General features: G+C 49.4%; 1 protein-coding gene across 1 annotated transcript; it reads right to left on the minus strand.

Annotated features, from left to right (window-relative positions):
- Positions 1-17,657: 17,657 nt before the first annotated feature.
- LOC119395028 (uncharacterized) lies at positions 17,658-19,488 on the minus strand. The gene has a single exon (XM_037662320.2). The coding sequence runs from the start codon at positions 19,464-19,466 to the stop codon at positions 18,423-18,425; it is 1,044 nt and encodes a 347-aa protein (XP_037518248.2). The 5' UTR covers positions 19,467-19,488; the 3' UTR covers positions 17,658-18,422.
- Between the last annotated feature and the right edge of the window lie 2,763 nt (positions 19,489-22,251).

Consider the following 22,251-nt stretch of genomic DNA (forward strand, 5'->3'; position numbering starts at 1 on the left):
TTTGTTTGTGTGTGTTTGTGTGTGTGTGTGTGTGGGGGGGGGGGGGTTGGTGGTGAGGGGCGGGTGCAATGGCCGGTGTATTCGCGTGTTTGCGTGTGTTTTCTGTATGTGTGTGATTATATATGCGCACAAACAAGAAATTTCGCGAAACGTTTCTACTCAGGAACACACTATACAGGAGTACAATAGCTCACTGAGGCCGTAAGTTCGTAAAGTAGCTGTACTAATGCGCGCGCCCCTCCGGCATGTTTTCAATTCTCTTATATTACATATTTAGGCAAATCAATGCTGATACTTTCGATGTTTACGTTGAACTCGGGGACAATTAGGCGCTGGTTATGCGTTTTACAAATGTTTTTTTTTTTTTTAGCACGGCATCAAGCATAAGTATGTTGCACAATATCTTGTTAATTGATTTCGGGCTTTCGGTCACATTGTACCGAACATTTTTGGAAGAAAACAATTCGTTTTGTGCAGATGAGCGCAATTACTTGTGATCCATTAACACTTCACTCTACGGGAAAGTCGCACAATAGAAATGCTGAAGGAACAGCCGTTAAATGTAAAATGCTAATCGGTGTCCCTGTTCACCTGGACGTCATATAGAAGGTATTTTCCCACCAGTAACGTTGCTTAGACATATGTCTATGGGCCAAAACAGAAACATGGACAGCAAAGGTTTGGACGCGCCTCCGTGAGACAGCTGACTGCAACATACAAAATATGGGCAGCCTGGTTGCATCAATATCGCGGAAAATCAATACGTCCCATCACACCATTAGCAGCCAACCCCTGCCCCTCGCATGCATACCTTTTACCTAGAAAAAAATTAATAGGTAAGCAAGACAGTTTGTTCATCGGCAATTTTCTAAAGGTCTGGAGTCGAATTCACATAACTTCTTTTTCGTAAGTGAGTTTTCCCATTGGTCAGCCGGCTTCGCTAATGGTATGTCCCGCACCCTGATTGGCTGAAATATTCTCTTACCAAAATTTTTAGCGTAAGACGTTTTTGTGGATACGGGCCCTGGGCCCATATTCGTAAAATCGTCTTACGCTAAGTATTCTCGTAAGACAATATTTTATGACAGCAGCATTTTGGGCAAGTTGGTAATCCATTACTTAAGTACGATGGCGCTAGGTGTGTCTTCTCTGTTGTCAGTGCCTTTTTGGTTGCACAGTCGTACTGAAGAATGTTTCAGCCAATCACGATGCGGGGCATATAATTACCGAAGCTGGCTGACCACCAATGGGAAGACGCCCCCACGAAAGAGAAGTAGTTGTTTTTTTAATTTGGCCACTGTCGCCGTGTGTCGAAACCTGCATGCTTTCACGTATTGGTCAAGTCGCTGTCTGACCTACTTCATGTGGATCGTGTTCGTGTGCAACGAGGAACATATATTAATCACGGTACTGTCTTGTTGGCACGTTGCGAAACGCTACAAAACTCGATTCTTGCTCATTTCTTTACCAGCCAAAACAGTTTAGGTGCATTCAATCCGCCGTTATTTACCCGGCTATCGCGTACACATTTACTTACTCCATATCTTTCCTCAACATTCACTCATTACCCACGTTTCATTTTGTCCTAATTTCACTAACTGTTTATACAATAACTGTGGCAACCCGTCACTAACCTAAACGGGCAAATATCTTGGTTCGTAAGCGCTGTTTCCAAATAGACGGTATTCGCTAATGCCATGTCTTTATTAAATGCAACACAGTACTATCGATCTGTCATGACTTGACTGCAAAAACACGCACTAACGGGGAAATGTCAAAACCACTGGGAAAAGTCAAAACCACCCGCAGTCAGTGACTGCGGGTGTACACCCTGCTTCAATCTGAGCAAAGTGATGGCGAGGCATGGGATACAGCTAACTCGCGAAGTTATTGAAGCTGACTTGATACATAGGCTAGGAGATAAGTGCGTTAGTGTTCCCTTTATTGCGCTTCTAAATCAAGAAATTGATTAGCTGGCTGGGTTTTAGGGCACACGTGGTGATATGCGCGCTGTATTGGAGATGATGAGGCAGCACCCGTACATCCTTTCTTTTCTTTTCTTGTCCAGCGCCCTCTCCTTTGCCATGTATATATGCACTTCTTATGGAAATAAAACCAGTTGAAAGTCAGCGCTCTCTACCTCTGTTGTCTCGTCCCTTCCTAGTCGTTCTATGCGCTGTTAACATTCTGAAATGAATACACTGTTGATTAGCTAACTTAGCAACAAATTCTCTTTGATTCTAGCATTGGCAGTAAGACAGCCTGCGCGACGGGTACATGGGCAGACTGTTGATCCTGCTAAAGGCATATCTAAAGTGTCTTAGCTGGGATCAGGGGCCGAATTCACAGTCCCACATCGCGATTGCCTGAAATATTTTCGTCGATTGAGCATGGGCTATAAGCATAGGCGTCCGCAGGGTTCTCCAGTAGGATGGGGAGGGAGGAGGGGTCAAAGGGGCCGAGGTTTCACCGTGGTGCACCTCCGCCCTCTTCCCAACCATCTCCCACTGAGGCCCTTACGATCAGTACGCAGTATTAGGGGAGGGGGGGGGTAATAGGGAAGGTGCCTCCCCTCTCTGTGCACGCCTATGATCAGAGGCACACACTGTACTGATCCTTAGGGATGGATTTGGCTTGCTTAGACAGACTGACGGAACACACGGATTTCTTGGACAGCTCAAAATGATAACAGCACAACGTGTCATCGAACGCACACGACATTTTTGAATGCATGGCAAAGCGCCGGCTGCCTTCACATCGTGTACCGCAAACCCTATGCCAACACTAATACGAGGTACTTAAACAGAACACAAGAATGTAGTAACGTCACATTCATGGTATTTATTTATTTATTTATTTATTTACTTATTTAGTTATTTATTTATTTATATCATATAAACGCACTCAATGCAATTTGCGGCGTTACAGAGAGGAGTGATGTTACACGTTGAAAATGAGTCTTGAATGATGCATGACCAGGGTTGCTGTATGACCAGGTAAGAAGGTGATTCCATTCGGATGATGTCTTCGGCACGTAGAAGTGGAAGTACGTATTGGTCTGGCAGAACGGCACTTGTACTTTGAAGCTTATGGTCGACGAGGGATCAAAGGTAACAAGGTGGCGCGTTTCATTTCAGAATTCGCAAAGAAGATTTTATGAAGGAGACGTGTGTACATGTAGGCGGGCCTGCTGCCTTCTGTTATTAAGGTTAGGGAGCTCTCGAGAAATTCTCATTAAATTGATATTGACGATGCGGGAATAATTACAACAATGAAGCGAGCTGAACACTTTTGGATGACTTCTAGCTCGTTTACAGGGGTAGAAGAGTGAAGATACCAGATTGAAAGAGTGTACTCGAATTTAGACCTGACTAATGTTTAATAAAGTTAATGTTTTAAGCAAAAAGGAGTTGGTCACTGTTCCGACATTTACACCTATCTGTATTTCCGTAAGCACTTTTATTGCCACGCTCCCATGGCTCTTTCGGGCGCTTTTGCGAGAGCAATGTGCACAAGGTGGCACCGAATGACGTTATTTACGCGTTATATGCAAAATAAATAGTAGCAAAACTAAGACCACTCTGCAGTAAGACGCAGAAAGTTGCGCCGTGATTTTATGGGCTTTATTGCCCATAGGAAGAAGGATTTAATTGAAGTAAATAATACACTAGGCAGAATTAAAAGATAGTATTACTAAAAAAAGCTTTTCTATTTAGTTTTGTGGCGCACAGGTCATCACACCGTTATAAAGAAGACGCACATAGCAACCATCCATTCATCCATGCGCGGAAAAAAATCAGCTATCGCGCCGAAATCAACATCATTATCACCAGCCTGACTACGCCCGCTGCAGGGCAAGTGCTTCTACCATGTTCCACCAATCAGCCCGCTGCTTGCTGCGGCTACGTTATCTCCGCAAACTTCTTAATCTCATCTGCCAACCTAACTTTCTGCCTTCCCCTCGAGCGCTTGCCTTCTCTTAGAATCCGGACTGTTACTCTTAATGACCATCGGTTGTCATGCCTTCTCGGTACATACCGTGCGCTGCTCGTGACCATTCTTTCTTTTCGATTTCGACTAAGATGTCCTTAACACACATACATTTGTTCTCTGACCCACTCTGCTCTCTTCTTACCAAGTACTTATCAAGATATACTTACGATGTAATAAGGTAGTAAAGATGATAGCATAACGGCACAACACAGAAGGACGTACACATACAAAAAGATCAAAGAGGACGAGCGGTGTGCAGCGCTCGTCCCGTTCGTTCTTTTCAGCCATGTCTAATACAATCTCGCCCAAGCGTCCTTGCTTCTAAAGGTAATAAGTGACGATTGAAAAGTGCGAATACCAAGGGCCTGATTTGTAAAACTATAGCGAGGTAACACTTGCGCTTAAGGTCATGAATGAATTGGTGGGATGAACTGTAATGATCACTTCAGAAAACACTCGCGAATGCTTGTGGGATTTTCCTTTTTTTAGATAGCCTCCAGGGGTACTTGGGGCCATGCAGTTTCGATGCATCGTCGAAACAACATGTTCCGTAGAGTTTGTCCTTGAACTACGAAAAGAGCTACCTCGATTTTACGGCGAACCTGCGTATGGCTAGGCGAAACCAAAATTCGTCCTCTGTACGCAAAGACTACTTACACGTAGCCCCACTGGTCACCGTTGGTCCACTTAGAATAAAGAAGTCGTCCACGGGCTAGAACATGTGCCCGAAAAAGTGGGCAAATCCCACCACCGACCACTGGCCCACTAAATAAGAAGAAATGAAAACACGGATTGGTTCGTTGGTCAAACTTTATTACTAGTCCTGCAAACACCAATTAAGATTTCTTGGCAGACGTAACAATAATTGAGAAAAACTTCAATCAACTATCGGGATTATCCCAGTGATCAACACCGGAGCAGCACATTTCACCTTTTCTGGATAACCGTCTGTACAGAACAGGCACATAGGCAAGCCCCCCCCCCCCCCCCCCCCCCGAAATTCGTCCAGCCTTTTATGTCCCCAGGCAATTTTCTTTCTTTCTGCCATGAAAAGACTTTCTTTAGGCCTTGCCCCCCCCCCCCCCCCGAAAAAAATCCTGGCTACGTGCCTGGTACAGAATCCTTGGGCGGAGATTTTTCTTTTCGCTTTTTTTAAAATAATTCAGCATTTAAGGGAGGTTCGCTCCACACTGCGTAAACACACAAGCGTATGCGAATACGCTTGTGTGTGTACGTAGTAAACGGAGACGTCGAACGCAGTTTCGCCCTGCCTATACAATTTCGCGCGAACCTTCCTGATGGCAAAATCTACGGGTGCTATTACTTGAAGCAGACTCCTACGGACGCGTGAAAGAAGAAGAAGAGGAACTGAAATGTAGAGAATACGAAAAAGTTTTTGGGGCAGAACAGGATTAAACGGCGGACGACAACCGTATTTCCGAAGTTATGCTCATGTGTTAATAATTCAACCCAGGCCCGCTATACATTACTTTCTTTTTCTCTCGAGGATGCCTACAGCATTCGAAAACGAAGCAGCGGCGCTGGTGACAAAGTGAGCGACGGTTTTGGAATGGCCGCAGGAGTGACGCTGCCATCTATGTGCTGTGCAGGGAAGCAGGGCCAACGCAGCCGGCACCGCGCGCCGCTCGAAGCGCGCCAGGGGTTGCAAACCGGATTCCGGGTTGTGCTGCAGATCGAACTCCCTCTATGCGACTAGGTGAACAGTCATAAGCACTACCTAAAACAATCTACTCTCCTGCGTGTATAGATGAAAGAATAAAGTATTTGTCTTTTCTGGAGGTTAAACATTGTGTTAGAGGCAAAGGAGTCCTGCGAGCGCGTGCATATGATGGAGGATGTTCGCTGAGGTTTCCCGATGCTCCTCTTACTATTTTGTCATTATTTTAAAGCAATTTATTGGAACGTGGTTATTATATATTATAAAAGAGGTGCGAACTCAGACACACATATACATAGAAGTACAAACAAGCCAAATGATCGTTTTGCTCGCCGTTATTTTAGCACACGTCTGTCGATATGGCACCCTTTATAGAAAATGCAATTTCAGCGGTTCGTTTATGTTGCAGGCACCTAGGCACCAATCGTACGGTAGGATAGAAGGAAGGAGCGTAGAGGATAGAAGGAAGGAGCGTAGAAAACGAAGAACCATTGTGGGGAAGGGACCTTAAATTTAGGAAAAGACAAATTCTGTGATTTTGTGTGCCATAGCCACGATGTGATTATGGGGCATGCCGTCTCAATGTAATCAGGAATAATTTTGGCCACATGAGGCGCATCCTAATCTATGCGCATCCTAATCTAACTACACGTGTGTTTTTCTTTCTTTTGTTGTTGTTGTTTCTGCATTTTGCCCTCATCTAAGCGCGGCTGGCAACCACATCGGTGAGGGAAGCTACATATTGCATTTCCTATTTCCAGCTGGTTTATTCAAGCTTTCGTCTTCGGCACTCATTTAAAGTTATGCCATGAGTCCCGTCATCCTTACATCAATAAATTCAAGTCGAAATACCAGCATTTCAGTCTTGTGCGATGAAGAAACGAACACTTTCCTTGACGGTACTTCAGACATGACACATTCTTTCGTGAATTGCTGCTTCCCTTTCTTGAATGAACGAAATGCATTATCTCCCTGGCAATTTGTGCAAGAATTCAAGCCTTGCTGGTTTTTTAGATATGCTAAATAAGATTAACACTGTCCAACGTTTCTACAAAAAGCGAAGCCGCATATAACGAGGCTATTCCTTACTCCGCTAAAAGTTTTCTTACATCAAAACAAAAACTCTAGCCGATATGTGCCACAGAAATTTGGCAAACCCCACTACTCACCACTGGTCCAATAAAAATAAGCAGAAAAGGAAAATAAATAAATGTGTAAATTTATGAATGAAATAAATACATTAGCAAATGATTACGTAAATTCATAACTAAGTAAACTAATGGGCTTACAGAATCAATAAATAAATAAACAAAAAAGAAACACTGCGTGTCGCACTTCTGGTCTACGCGAATCGAGGTGCAAGTGCTTGAAAGGAAAATAATAATAACAAAAAAAATGTTTCTGGTAGCTCTCGAGATCTGCTCGGCTTGCGGACATCAAGACTCGGTGTGAGCTTCAGCACAAAGGAGGACGACTTCTTCGGAAATGCCTTCTGAATATAATCGCCAACTGAGCATGAGCGACTGTCTCGGTGCCTTTGGTGCCGCATGGCATCGCCATGAGCGGGCTCAAGAAAAACTTTCCGCGCGTTCACCAACTCTTCCCGATAGTGAATACAGAACTACCATATAGTGCATCCGTCGAGCTCCTGCATAGCGTAGGTGTGGACGTATTCGCCAACAAGCTAGTAAAGTTGTCCAATTAAAGCTTTGAAAGGCAGCTTTTGCTTATATTCAGCGGTTTGTAGTTACATTAGGAAACTGTTCCTGCAATACTCTAGAACTGTTTATAAATTCGTATTAAAAAACAGTTTTGCTTCTTGCAATTTGTAACTGCGCCTACATTTCTGGTTACGGAACTCCTCAGCATGCGAGGCTAACCTCGAACACTTTCACATAAGCAGTCGCGATATTTCCGGCAATAATACAGGTCAAATTGAACAAGAAAAAATGCTTATGTGCGCAAATATTTTTGCCCACATTTATGCCATTTAGGCATTCCTTTAGTGCTACGAAATTTCCGCATTTGCTTTGGTAGTAGAAGCACGCCGTCATAATTACTGCAAGCTTGTTAAGTGATGTTTTCATTGCGGAGAACGTCCATGATGAAATCGATCGCATTGTGTTTAATGACGCATTCCGAAAAATAGCTTCCCCATGTGCCACAGAGTTAGAAGCCATCACAAGCAACTATATAGGCAACTTTAGGCCGCTGCAGTACTCTGAAGGTACGGCACATTTGTGCAAATAATTCTCGTTTAATCAGTATTTCAGGTAAAATTTTGTTCAGGCGACAACTTTACTGGGACATATATATAAATATATATATATATATATATATATATATATTGTAAGGACGACAGCGCAGCAGGGGCGCGAGCGCGCGCTCGGCTACTGGAAGACGAGACAGAAGAAGTCAGAATAGAACAGCCGGCCTATTGAACAGGCGTTGTGTCTATGTCTCTTGTTTCTCTATTTCTTCATTACAATGGCGCAGTCTACGACGCGAATCGAACCTTGGAGATGAAGCCACCTGCCCTCGAGGGTCGTAGGCAGCACGGGTCGCTCCATCCAAGGAACGCCGTCCACGATTCCTCGATCATGGACTCCACGACTCGACCTCTGCTGCCGCTACACATCGAATCCTCTGCGGACGGCGTCCATGCCTCTGCGGTCTTTCCAGCGTACGACCTGCCAGGAACCATGCTTCCACCATCGTCTGTGAATCCCCACGGGCTCCTGTCGTCTAGGAACGTCGCATACGCTTCCCGTGACATGCACCCCGTGCCCAGGACTGTCCCAACGCGGGAGCATCCAAGGGACGCCGTTCAGGCTTCTTTGGACGTGGAAGTTGCCGTCGGGCGTACTGCTACCGCCACATACTCCGCGGACGTGAGTCCTCGCGCTTTCTGCGCCTCATCCGACAGCGCCGCGGAGCTGTTCTGTGCCATCGCACACCTCCGCGACGAGATTAACGGCTGGATAGCGCGGTGCTCCGAGATGTGTCCGGCCGCTATGCCTTCATTGTGCACAATGGATGCCCTTTTAGCTGAAGCTGCCTCACAAGACCAGGAGGAGACCTCACCCGAGAGCCGCAGAAAACTCCTGAATGCCCTCACGGAGCTCTCATACCAACTATAGGCTGCTTGGCGTCGTCATGCTCCGGAGTTTCGGCTGCCGTATCACCATCACCGGCTGCCTGCGAACTGCCGGAGTTCCGCGGCTTCCAGGACGACGCCGACCATTGGGTGGCCACCGTCAACGCTCTTGGAGCTCGCCAAGCGTGGACGGACCAACGGAAATGGTGCGTGGCCATTGACCGCGTTCGGCATGCTGCCGCGGCGTGGCATATATTCGAGGGCGTGCGGCAGCAGTCCTGGGCGGAGTGGAGCTTCAAGCTCATTGCTGCTTTTGGCCGGACACCCTCCGTTGGCACACCTCATCCGACCCAGTTAAAGACTAGGCCCCAAGTTTCACCTTTGCTACAGGTGCACGTGGTGATGCCAGCTCCTGCCGTGCCTGACACGCAACGGGCATCGGAAGAGCCCATGGCACCCATAAACGTGCTCGTTGACGCACCGGAGCAGCTTCCCCAAATTCCACAGCAGTCTTCGGCACGCGATCGCCTTCCACCGAGCGAGAAGGTTCTTCCGGACAAGCGCAAAAATGTTTCGGCGTCGCTACTCCATCCGCCTGGTGACGTGCCATCTGTTCCGAAGACGTCTTCGCTGGACCTTCCACTCAAGGCACCCGGTGTACCAGAAGGACCGCCTCCGGAGCTGTTGGACAACACCGAAAGCGAGGAAGTTGGAATCCCCGTCATTAACGTAGAGAATGCGGCTGAAGAAAATGATTTCTCGGTCTCCCCACAGTCATGGAAGATTTTCTCTGACGATGGTCCTCACTGCCCTCCCAGTGGTGACCACGACTTATATTCAACCGGCTTCCAGAAAGACGTGGGAATGACACACCGACAAGCCGTGCCAGCCCCTATGGTTCCTCGGATGCTGTTCCGGCAGCCTCCTAAGAGCAAACCGCCTACGCCGTTACGACCACGACAGCAAAGCCTATGGCGCCCTTCTGAGTCGCCATCTGCAGCTCTCCATGCCAGATGCCACCGTGGCCAAGACCAGCAACCCTTACGACACAGCCAATGCCGACCGCCAGAGGCATCGTTGGCACCTGATCGGACCAAGTCGCAGCTGAATGGATATCTACAAAGACCGCTAAGGTGCAGTCAGTTTCGCCCACGCGAGACAATTCGGCAGTTCGTCATGCTACGTCGCAGTCGTGGCCGAGTGTAAGGACGACAGCGCAGCAGGGGCGCGAGCACGCGCTCGGCTACTGGAAGACGAGACAGAAGAAGTCAGAATAGAACAGCCGGCCTATTTCTCTATTTCTTCATTACAATATATATATATATATATATATATATATATATATATATGAGTTTTATAAATTTGCTATTGTAGGTTGCTGAGGTGAAGCCGCACCGATTACGATTTCTGACTATGGAGTAACGGAAGAAGTAACGTGTTACTTTTTTTCAGTAACAGTAACGCGTTCCTTTTTCTTTAGCGTAACGATAACGCATTTAGTTACTTTTTTTTCGTAAAGCATACAACGCTGCATGTAGCTGACTAAAAACCTAACATATAGTTGTCGAAAGAGTGTACACATCCTTACGCAAGTGACTAAGCCTGCGGTATCGTATACTTCGTTTCGCATTTCCCTTATCTTTTTTTTTTTCACTGTGGTTATACCAGTCCGATCATAACGCTATATCTAAATGATGTGAAAAATGGCTAATGGGCATAAGCATTAAGAAGTGCAAGATCATGCGTGTATCTAGAACTTCCTCTACCTCACCTCTTTACTATCTTAATAACATTCCTCTGGATTCTGTTAAATCGTACAAATATCTTGGAGTTCACATCACGACTAATCTAAACTGGTCGCTACACATTGAATACATTATTAATAGTGCTAACCGCATATGCTTGGCTATTTACGACGCAACTTCTCTAGTGCTCCATGTGGCTTAAAATTACAGTTTATAACACACTAATACGTTCTAAACTACAATATTCTGCAGTGGTGTGGGATCCCAGCTATGATAATCTCGTAACTTCCCTTGAACTTGTCCAGATCAACTCCGTTCGTTTTATACTGTCTAATTATAACAGAACTGCGAGCACCTCAGCCACGAAAACTTCCCTTGCACTCCGTTCTTTAACACTTCGTAGAAAAGTTTCCCGTTTAACGCTATTTTACAAGATGTATCACCATTCCTTCCTGCATGACCAACTACTACTTCGCCCATGCCGCGCTGATCACCATCACAATATAGGCATCCCTTCAGGCAACACCAAAAAATAGCCACCATTGTATAATTAGGTTCAGTGATGTATTACCTAACATGTATCAGTATATAAAGGTATTAGCTAACATTGTATTAAACGTGATTTATTTGTGCTTAATAAAGTGGCTGACTGGGCTAGTTGGTTGTGCATACTTAAGGTTAACAGCGCGAAAATGACACACGGCGGACAGGAAAAAGACGGGACAAGCGCTGTTACTTCCAACTGAAAAGCAAGCGGTGAAAAAAGGTGAAAACAGAAGCAAAGATACGAAACAACTAAACATCAGCTATCACTGAGCCAGCGCTTGTCCCGTCTTTTTCCTGTCCGCCGTGTGTCATTTTCGCGCTGTTAACTTTAAGTATTTATTTGCGCGATCTAATTGTATTCACTACTCTTTGTTCAATTACATTTTAACACGAAAGTGTTTTATGCCGGGGTCCACCAAGGCTTTGTTGACGTATTTCCGTCACGGAAGTACGTCAGCAAAATGAACGCCATAAGATGGCAAAGAAAAATCTACATGAAAAAGTTCCGTTGACCCCACGACCTCTCGGTTCGCTACGATGGCTTGCGGGCGTTTAGCCCACTGAGCTACCACCAAACACACAACAGAGGCTACGTGAGCGCGCATTTTATCTTTCACACTTTCCCCTCACAGTGCTCTTGGATGAATGGATGGATGCTGTGAGCGTCCCTTTTATGACGGGACGGGGGCATGTGTGCCACCAGGCTCGAAAAAGAAAGTTCGTTACTTCCGCAATTAGCTCCGGCAACGCGCCGTTGCTGCGACCGCCCCATTCTGTGCGTTTCCAATAGGGAAAGCGTAATTTCATCAATGCTTTACCACACCACGAGACGGCGGCTTTAGCCCGAGCCTCGCTCATAGCATCCATCCATATTGAAAAATAGCTCTCCGATGCTCGCCTGGCTGTCGCACCGCGTTCCCCGCTGGCCCTGTGAGAATTAAAGGCCAGGCTAGAGGGAAAGCACGACGCTCGTCGCGTTTCACGACGCCCTGAAGGAATGCATATCGAGTACCAGTGTTTACTGTGCGCTTGTTCTTTGCGCGGGATTCACCATATGTGGTGTCCTGGTATATCTTGACAACTTTAGATACCGCAATGTTCAAATCATGATCATGGGCGTTGTCACAAATTAGCGTGTTATAAAGCGCGCGCGCAGCCGCTTTCAAGCAGCTGCGAGACAGAACGGCGCGAGTCGCGCGCCCAACAAGCGCGAAAGACGAAAAAAACAAGCATCAAAAGACGCCGGCGCACCGCATTCTCCTCACCCACTCGAGCCAGACGCAGTCAACACGATCGAACGCCCGGCAAAGCCTGGATCTTTCTAGAAGGAAAGGGTGACGCATCCGCGAGCGATGCCGCCGCGATTCGAACCTACGAGAAAGCTCTCGCCCCTTCTGTAGCCTTAGCTGTATTGCACGCCGAAGAGCGCTCCCGACGCTTCTGGAAACCGGGGAAGAAGGGATAAAAGCGTGCAAACGACGAGAGTCGAGTAGAGGAGAAGTAAGTGAAGGGAGTCGGCAGGTCAGTGAAGGAGTGGCCCGGTGATGGTGAAGTTACGCTATCTGGAAGAATCCGATGACGACACCGTGGGAGCCGTGCCAAGTCACGACGACGGTTGAGCTACGACGATCAACGCTGGAGCTGGCGTGAGTGTTTCCTTGAAGAGAAGCATTCGATTACCGTCCAAGTATTGCGGACTGGATGCGCCATTGTTTATTCATAGTTGTAATGCATGCGATTGCATTTGTAGCGTGTGATCTGTTTGTTTAGCTCGCGTTGTAAACACCATCTGAGTTATATTGTGAAGTTGTAACTGGTACCAGCCGAGTGTGCATGTGTTGGTATTATTTGTATTGCCTTAACTGAGAATATATTTCGTTTTCGTTTGTGTTATCGACTCTCGGCTCTGACTCGGTCTTTGGACTACAACCGGCGTTCGCTGGCGCACCAAAGGACCAACTCTAAATTGTCCGCGCTTTCGTGGTGCGTTCTCGGAGGGCCGTGACGCCAGCCCTTAGAATCCGCCCGGCGATTGCCGTCCCCATTAACGGGATTAGTGACAGGCGTTAAACGTAGGTGTGGAGATGTACCACTAGGCGTCTACGTGGGTGCGTCCAGTTCAAGCGGTGCTATATCTGCCGAACAACAATAGACGTTGTTCAGGCTCTCATATATCAATGCACTATAAACAATCGCCTACTTCTGTGACGACACGTTTCACTTTCGTCTTATACCGATTCCTTTGATGGAAGGATCAGCAATATTTTTAGATGCGAAGAAGCTTTTGCTCGGGGCTGTGTGCAGCGGTGGCGTCCGCCCTCCACTGCGCATGCGCCTACTCTCTCTCCTCTACTCTCCTACGCCACCCCCCCCTCGCGCGCCTCCTCTCCTGCGCAACGCCGCGATGAGCGCCAGCGCATGCGCATCTCCTTCCCTTCTCTCTCCTCTCCTACGCCCCCCCCCCATCCTCTCGCGTGCCTGTCGACCGCATTCCCCGCAGCGCTTCGCTGAGACGCACGCGTTTTTCTAGCTCCTCAGTTTTTCATTTTCTCCTTTTATTTTTTTGTTTAATTTTTCATCTACAGTTATGATCTCCTTACCCCCTCCTCTATCATTTGATTAGCCCTCATTGGGGATTAAGTGGGGCGATGTAAGTCCGCCTAACCTTTTTTTTTTCTGATCGGCATTTTCTTTTATATCATGTTTTTTTATTACGCCCCACCAGCCGATTCCCTCCCTGTCCCTCGACACTCCTTGTGATGGACGACAACTTTCCGCCAAGCTCCCTGTCGGAAATCACCATGAGCTGTAGCTCTAGGCGCTCTCGAGCGTTTGAACTTCTTCTTCGGGAGGCAAACAACCTCCTCCGGCAAGATGACGCCAAAAAATCGCTGTCACCTCGCCGCCGTCTTCGCAAGGTTCGCAAGAGTCTTGCTCAGCCAAGCAGGTACAAACGACCCGCCACTGTTGTGCCAGGCTCCACGAACGAGGCGCCCGAACCGCCATCCAGCCCCGGCCCCTTCAACTCCACGGGCGCCGTTCCCTCCACAGTCGAGAAAGACGCTCCTGCCATCTTGGCTCGTCCTCCCTCCCAAGTCGGCCATTTTAACGCCGAGGCAGATTCCAGCGGGCAAGTCACGGTGGATCAGGAGGGTAACGACCGCATTGACATTCCAGAGGGGAACCAGGAGGGACAATGCCCCTTGTCAAACAAGAACCCTTCCCCTCCCATCGCAGCCACCAGGCCCCTTTCCCCCTTTGCTGACGTCACGGAGGAAGCACAGCTGACTCCAGGGAACCCAGCTCCCGCTCACACGTGCACAGCAAGGTCAGGCGAGCCATTGCCCATTCTTGAGGGAAAGGAGCCCCTGAATGGCGTGCCCTCCTCCCCACTCCCTCGCTCCAGCCGCGTGCTGGGACAGCTGACGGCTGAAGAGTTCCCCGCCCTCTCCCCCACTGGGGCCCCGAGCGCTACAGAGCTTTGCGCACCAAGTGTTCCCATCAACACCGGGCGTCGGTCTCAGCGTGCTGAGAAGCCCGCTGCCAGCGACCCACGCCCCCGGCCCCCACGGCACACAAGCCCCGGCACCCAGCTGGAGACGGTACTTTACAGACCGGCTGTGAGGAGAGAAACTTTCCGAACAGCCACACAGGAAGCCATCTCCTCCTGTTTGGCTCCTCTGGAGGGCGTCAGTCGCGTCCGCGTAAATTTCGGTCGCAACGTCGTCGCGGTCGACGTCACCGCCGGAACTCCATTCGACCCCCTGCTCGCTGTGGCTGACATCTGCGGCATTGCTGTGCGCGCGAAGCAGGCGTCGACGAACACCTGCAGCGGCGTCATCTATAACGTCGACCCCGCGCTAGACGAGGATTCGATCCGCGCCAACATCGCGTCACGGTTACCTGTCCTTCAGTGCTCTCGCTCTGGTCGCCACGTTATTGTGCGCTGGATGGATGGATGGATGGATGTATACGGCTGTGCCCTTTAGATCGGGCGGCGGCTCACGCCACCTAGCCATAAAGTTAAGTACTATCACTATGTATTCAAGGATTGCAATTCACTCGTGCCTTGATTGTAGCCACCAATCGGTTAGCCTCCTCCTGGTTATTTCTACTCGTTTAAAGTCTATTTTGCCTTCACTGTCCCTAAACCCCAATGCTTTGAAATATTCCGCGCCATTATCTTGGACTGTAGGGTGAAGCCCTTTACAGAACATTATCAAATGTTCAGCCGTTTCCTCCTCCTCTCCACACGCACTACATAACGTGTCTGTGCCTTCGTATTTGGCTCGGTACGTCTTGGTCCGCAATACTCCCGTCCTGGCCTCAAACAGCAGAGAACTACCCCGAGAATTATCGTAGATCTTTTCTTTTGCAATTTCCTGCTTGAAAGTTCGGTAGGTCTCCAGTGATGACTTCGTAAGCATCCCCATTTTCCACATGTCCCTCTCTGTTTCCTTCACCTTCTTCTTAATCGATGTTTCCTTTTGGCTTGGTATTCTGCTGTTGTCTAAATACTTGCTTGACAATTTTCGAGTTCGCTTCCTCCATTTAGTATCAACATTCTTCATGTACAAGTAGCTGAAAACTTTCCTAGCCCAACGCTCCTCTCCCATTTTTCTCAATCGCTCCTCAAATTCTATCTTGCTGCTAGCCTCCCTGCCCTCGAACGATGTCCATCCCATGTCACCCTGTACCCCCTGATTTGGGGTATTCCCGTGTGCTCCCAAAGCAAGCCTACCTATGCCACGTTGTTTAATTTCCAATCTTGCTTGAACCTCTGATCTCATGCACAAGACCGCATTGCCGAACGTCAAACCTGGGACCATTACCCCTTTCCAAATCCCTCTCACAACGTCATACCTATTGTAGTTCCACAGTGCCCTATTTTTCATTACAGCTGCATTCCTGTTGCCCTTAGTCATTACGTATCTTTCATGCTCCCTTAGGTACTCATCCCCGTTGTTTATCCATACGCCCAGATATTTGTATTTATCCACTATCTCCAGCGTGACTTCCTGTATCTTATGCTCACTGCCTTCATTATCATTAAGAATCATGATTGCCGATTTTTCCCTACTGAACTTTAAATTTAACCTATCTCCTTCATTACCGCAGATGTCTATCAATCCCTGCAGATCTTCCTTGTTGTCGGCCATTAATACTATATCATCTGCATACATCAATGCCGGTAATGACTGTTCAACGTGTTTTCCTTGCTTGGCAAAAGAGAGGCTGAAGCCGAATCCACTCCCCTCTAATTTAGCTTCTAATCCTTGTAGATACAGCATAAATAAGAGTGGTGACAAGGGACACCCCTGTCGAAGCCCGCGTTGTATCTCTATAGGTTCGGATACCTGTTGTTCCCATTTTATAACTACCCTGTTACTTTTGTAGATGTCCTTTAAAAGATTAGTTATTGCATCTTCCACATCTAGTGTGTCCAGTATTCTCCACAAGTCTTCCTGAATCACACTATCGTAAGCTCCCTTGATATCTAGAAATGCCAGCCACAGGGGCCTGTGTTCTTTTTCCGCTATTTCAATACACTGCGTCAATGAGAACAGATTATCCTCCAACCTCCTTCGTTTACGGAACCCATTTTGTAGTTCCCCCAGCACCCCCTCATTCTCCACCCATGTCTGTAGTCTTTCCTTTACGATCTGCATGACCAGCCTGTAAACTACTGATGTCACTGTTATAGGACGGTAGTTGTTTATATCAGCCTTGTCCCCCTTTCCTTTATAGATCATGCTCATCCGGCTTAGTTTCCACCCATGGGGGGCTTCACCATCCATTATTGCTTTGCTCGTTGCTTCTCTTAATGTTTGCTTAGAGTTTGGACCTAATTTCTTTATTAGCATAATTGTGATGCCGTCAGGGCCTGTTGATGTGCTATTAGGAACCCTCTTCTCTGCCCTTTCCCACTCTCGTTGTCCCAGTGGAGCCACTGCACTAATTGGTCTATCCTCATCCGTTAGGGTGCATGCATCGCTTCCTTGTTTAAATTTTTCTGTCATCATTGTTCTTATAAATTCCATTGCCTCATCCCCTTCTAGCCTAACCCCTTGAACTGTAGTTATAAACCTCTGTTCCATGCTTGTCTTATTACTCAGAGTATTGAGATGGTTCCAAAACTTTGCAGCTGCCTTTCTATCCTTTTTGTTTACTTCCGCCATCCATTGGGCCCCCTTTCTTCTAATCTTTTCATTGATCAGATTGGAAGCTTCCCTTCTGCAGCTCAAAAAGTTGCCCCATTTTCTTTCGACATCATCTTCCGGTTCACCCCTCTGTTTAGCATGCCTGTGTTCTCTGGAGGCTTCCTGACGTCTTACTATGGCTCTCTTAACTTCCTCATCCCACCAGCTCTTGGGTTTGTGTCTCCTTTTCCCGGTTGATTTGGCTCGTACCTTAGCAAGCTCCAACTCAAACAGTCTAGTTAGATTTGTGTACGTCCACACTGTTTTAGTATCCTCGGTGATTACTTTCTCAATCTCTTTAGTTGCTATTTCTATTTGCCTTTCTGAATAAATATTACCCTGTGGTTGCTCATATTGCCTCCTTCCTATTTTCATTTCTCTTCCAAAACTCAGCTTGATACGTTTGTGATCACTACCCAAGCTTCTGGAACCATATTCATCTATGTTCATCACCCTTAGCCTATCATACATCCTATGTGACATCAGTGCGTAATCTATCGTCGACTGCAGCCTTCCCACCTCCCATGTTATCTGCCCTTCGCATTTCTTGGTACTGTTGCAAATGATTAAATCATGCCTTTCACACATATCCAGCAGCATTCTACCAGTTGGGTCAGTATATCCATCCATATCTTCTATGTGCGCATTCATATCTCCTAATATAATTATCTCGCACTCTTCTCCTAGTTCATCAATGTCCTTTTCTATGCACTGCACCATTTCTTGGTTTTCCTCTCTGGCTTTTGCTCCTGTCCACAGGTATACAAAACCCAGGAGTGTCATCTGCCCTGCCACTTTCCCTTTTAGCCATAAATGTTCCCTGCACTCCTGCTTGACCCTTTGCCAGTCTGTACTTTTATGAATAAATGCCCCGATACCACCCCCCTTTCTGCTGCCTTCTGTTCTATTGCAATATTCCCATGCGTAGTCCGGATTGCTAGGTGGTTGTTCCATGTCCCTAAGATGTGTTTCTACAAACCCATATACCATCAGCTTCTCCTCCCTTAGTTGCTCTTCTATCTCTCCCCACTTCAACATATTCCTGCCACCCTGCATGTTAATATAACCTACATCTGAATTTGCTCGGCCCTGCCTACGTCGATTTCTTCTCCCCCGGACTCTACGTGTCTTGGATATTGGTGCCACTTTGAAATCGTATCTGTCTACACTGGTGGCCTCAGGGCACTGGGTCCCCCTAAAAAAGCTGTGGCTTGGCGACCCATCCTATTACCTACCCTCCTGCCCGTGGCACCACTGTAATGAATGCCATCTTGTGCAAAAGGGCGGAGGCCGGGTTCGTACACGTCTTTGTTTACCTCCATTACGCTGTAGCTGAGCTGCCGGCTCATAGCTCTGATGACACAGTTAGCCTCTATCACCCTCCTTTCCATACCGCCAGATTGCCCCCAGACTTCTGGGATGGTGCATATTGTCACATGCACACCCTCAGAAGCTTCTCGAAGCTTACGCACCCCATCCTCTAACTGTCTCTGAAGGTTCTGGCTCTTTCCCTTCAGGACATCGTTGAGACCAGCATGGATGATGACGAGGTTTTCACCCTCCATGCTGTCCCCCACCACTTCCTGTGCTTTGGCCAGTGCATCCGTCATGCACTTTCCTGACTGGGCCTCCACTTTTACCCTCCTGTCTGCCTTCACTGTCGTAAGGACTCCCTGCTTGACTCTGGCTACATTGGAGTCCCCCACCACTAGGACCCTTCTACGGTCCAGTCGTTCGCTTCCGGCTTGCGATTGCTGTGATCCTGTTCTCCCCCGCTGATCCCCCGTTCGCTGAGTGTCCCCGACTCGCGATAACGAGCCCGCTGCCGGTGCTCCTTGCTTTGCCCCGCCGGAAGCCTGTCGCGCCACATCGCTGTAGCTTTTTCTCCTGCTGTCGCCTATTCCTACATGTGCCACTGCAGCCCCTAGGTCCCCTTTCTTGCCTGTTTCTGCCTGGAATTCCGTGATGCCCTTGCCTTTCGCCTCACACTGCTCGGGACCGGAGTCAAGCGCCATAAGCACCTTTACTCGCTCTTCGAGCTCGGCCCGCCTTTCCCGTTCCTTCCTTAGATCGGCCTCCATTTGTTCTACTAGGCTGGCAGTAGCCTCCCCACGCTCACGTGCCTCTCCGAGCTGCGCTTGGAGCTCAATTCTCTTTACTCGCTCCACCTTCAGCTCCCCCTTTAGCTCCTCAATGCAAGATTCCATGCGCTGCACGGCCGCCTTCACTTTCTCGCACACCTTGCACACGAAGCTCGCCTCCTCAGCGTCGGCTAGACTTGTGAAGGCCGTCTCATCTAGGTAGCACCAGCGCGTGCATTCCCCGCACTGCACGAGATCACTGGCGCCCGTGGTTTTTTCAGTCCGCTTAACCATCGCCCGCCCGACCATCGAACAGAACACACAAAGTTCAGTCTAACACCGTTAATATAATTAAACAGGCGCACCCAAACACCCTACTACGGGTTAAAACTGCCGCCTACCCCGTTCACCACGTGGTCAACGTTACCGCATCGTTGCCCGTGGCGCACGGTACTCGCGTGTTACCAAAGATGCACTAAACCGCAAAATAATAGTTCTTACATCGGTTATCTCTACAACCCCAACAACACAACAACAAGGCTCCCCCTGATGTGGAACTTTTCAAACAGCGCCGGCCCGTGCGTGCTCGCCGTCCACGACCAACCCAGTGTGAGCTCTGCGGACGCTATGGGCACACGGACGTAACGTGCACGTCTGAGCGGCGATGTGTGCGTTGTGGCGGACCGCACTCCCTCGGTGAGTGCACCGCGAAGAAGGCGAGGTGCTTCTATTGTGGCGCAGCTCACCCCGCTACCGAGCCCCGCTGCCCTCGTTGGCAGGAAGAGCGGCGCTTGTTGGAAGTGCGCGCCGAATCGTCGCTCCCAATCTCGCGCCGTGAGGCGCTCGCTATCGCGCGTGGACAGAATACAGGAGACCCAGTAACACCCGGCTCTACCACCATGTCCCGTGCCCACCCCCTGGTTCGCGAGAACTTTTCGTACGCGGCGGCCGCTGGTCTTCCGTCTGCAAAAAACTCACAAACCGCCACAGACAAGAGAAACTCTGTGATCGCTGTGCTCTCGGCAGCGCTGACAGCCGCTATGGATTTTCTCCCTCTCGGCTGCCCCGTTCGCCCGCTCTGTGCTGTAGCGCTGGCCACCCACCTTGCGTTAACAAATGATGGCGAGTGATCGACACGAGTCTAGGCCACGCATACTGCAGTGGAACTGCCGTTCACTGCGTCGCCGACAAGCAGAGCTCGCAGCGATCCTTCCCCTGCGCGACTACGACGTCCTTGCTTTGCAGGAGACGTATGTTCGCGTGGAGGATGTTTCGCTGCCCGGCTACATCGGCTACAGCAGTTCCACGCAGTGTGCGCTGGCTGAGTGCAATAATGCGCCGTGCTGTGACACCGCCCACCCGCCCGGGAAGCCACGCGCCGGTTTGTACATTCGTGACACACTCGCTCATGCGCTTGTCCCCACAGAACATTTATGCTGTGCGACGAGTGAGTGCGTTGCTGTCACGGTCCGTGTGGACGGCGTGGACACTTCTGTCGCGAGTGTTTATGTGCGCCCAGTCGTCGCGGCCAGATGCGCGTTTGTGCCACGCCTTGTCGCCGCACTCGCGCGTGACCACGTACTGTGTGGAGACTTCAACGCGCACCACGTCAGCTGGGGTTGCCGTACCACGGATGCGCGCGGTAGGGACCTATGCGACGCGATCAGTTCGGTGGGACTCCTCGTACTAAACTCCGGGGAACCCACCTTCATCCGTCGCAGTGCGGCCTCGACAGTGATTGACCTGGCGCTGGTGTCAGAACGCTGCTCCTACGAGTGGAAACGCCACTCTGACACTGCCGGTTCTGATCACTACCCGATCACACTCCTCCCGTGCCACCCCAGCCGTGGTGCTGTTCGTGAATACAGTGTTGTACGGTGGCCACTTTTCCGTGACCTGTGCGCGAGCGTGCAGAGCAGTGATGCGCATCGCGGACTGTGCTGAGCGTGCCACAACGCGCTGTGTTGTTCCCGCCGGCACGCCCTGCCCTGACATCAAGCTGCTCAACCTCCGCGCAGTGCGCCAACGAGCACAGCGGCGGGCGCTGCGCTCCTCGGTCCCCGGCGCATGGACAGAGTACAACCGACTCGACGCTGTGTGCCGGCGGCACGCCCAGCGGCTACGCGACCGCAGCCGGACGGGCGTCTGTTCCTCTCTGAGTAATCCACGAGGACGTCGCCGCGGCTGGCACATCATGCGCGTCCTGATAAACCCGAAAGTGTCGCGCTACCCAGTGCTCGCCATAGCCGTTGCGCAGGGCATCACTGAAAGGGAGCTTGCTGAACTGCTTGCCGCCTCTTTCGCGCCTCCTTCCCCTCCTAAAGCGGGGAGCGCTGGCGGTGTCACGACAAACGCCGCACACCCGCTCCCTCCCGTGGATCCCATCACCTCAGCTGACATTCGCTCTCTCTGCAAAGAGGACTTCTCCCTCTACGAACTGGAACGGGTTCTCCTCAGAAAGCGCAAGCGCAGCGCCCCTGGAGCGGACAAAATCACTCATCAGCTGTTGAGAAACCTGGATGCCTCCCAGCGCCCACTCTTGTTGGATGCATTCAACAGAGTTTTCTCCAGTGCTGTCCTCCCGGAAGAATGGCGTTCCGCGACTGTGATCCCTGTCCTCAAACAAGGCAAACCGGCGCGATCGGTGACGTCATACAGGCCCATCTCTCTCACTTCTGTGGCGGGCAAAACTATGGAGGAGATGGCTCTTTACCGGCTACAGTGGATCGCGGAGGTGCGCAACGCTTTCCCACCAGAGCAGTGTGGATTCCGGCCACATCGCGCGACCATCGACTGCATTGCTGCAGTCGTGAGCACCCTCGAGCAGGCCCTTCACGATGGAGAAATGGCCATCCTACTCCTCCTTGACATAAAGTCGGCGTTCGACTCGCTCCCCCACTCGTCTATCCTC

The sequence above is a fragment of the Rhipicephalus sanguineus genome, chromosome 5 (assembly GCF_013339695.2).
Source record: "Rhipicephalus sanguineus isolate Rsan-2018 chromosome 5, BIME_Rsan_1.4, whole genome shotgun sequence".
NCBI lineage: Eukaryota > Metazoa > Arthropoda > Arachnida > Ixodida > Ixodidae > Rhipicephalus > Rhipicephalus sanguineus.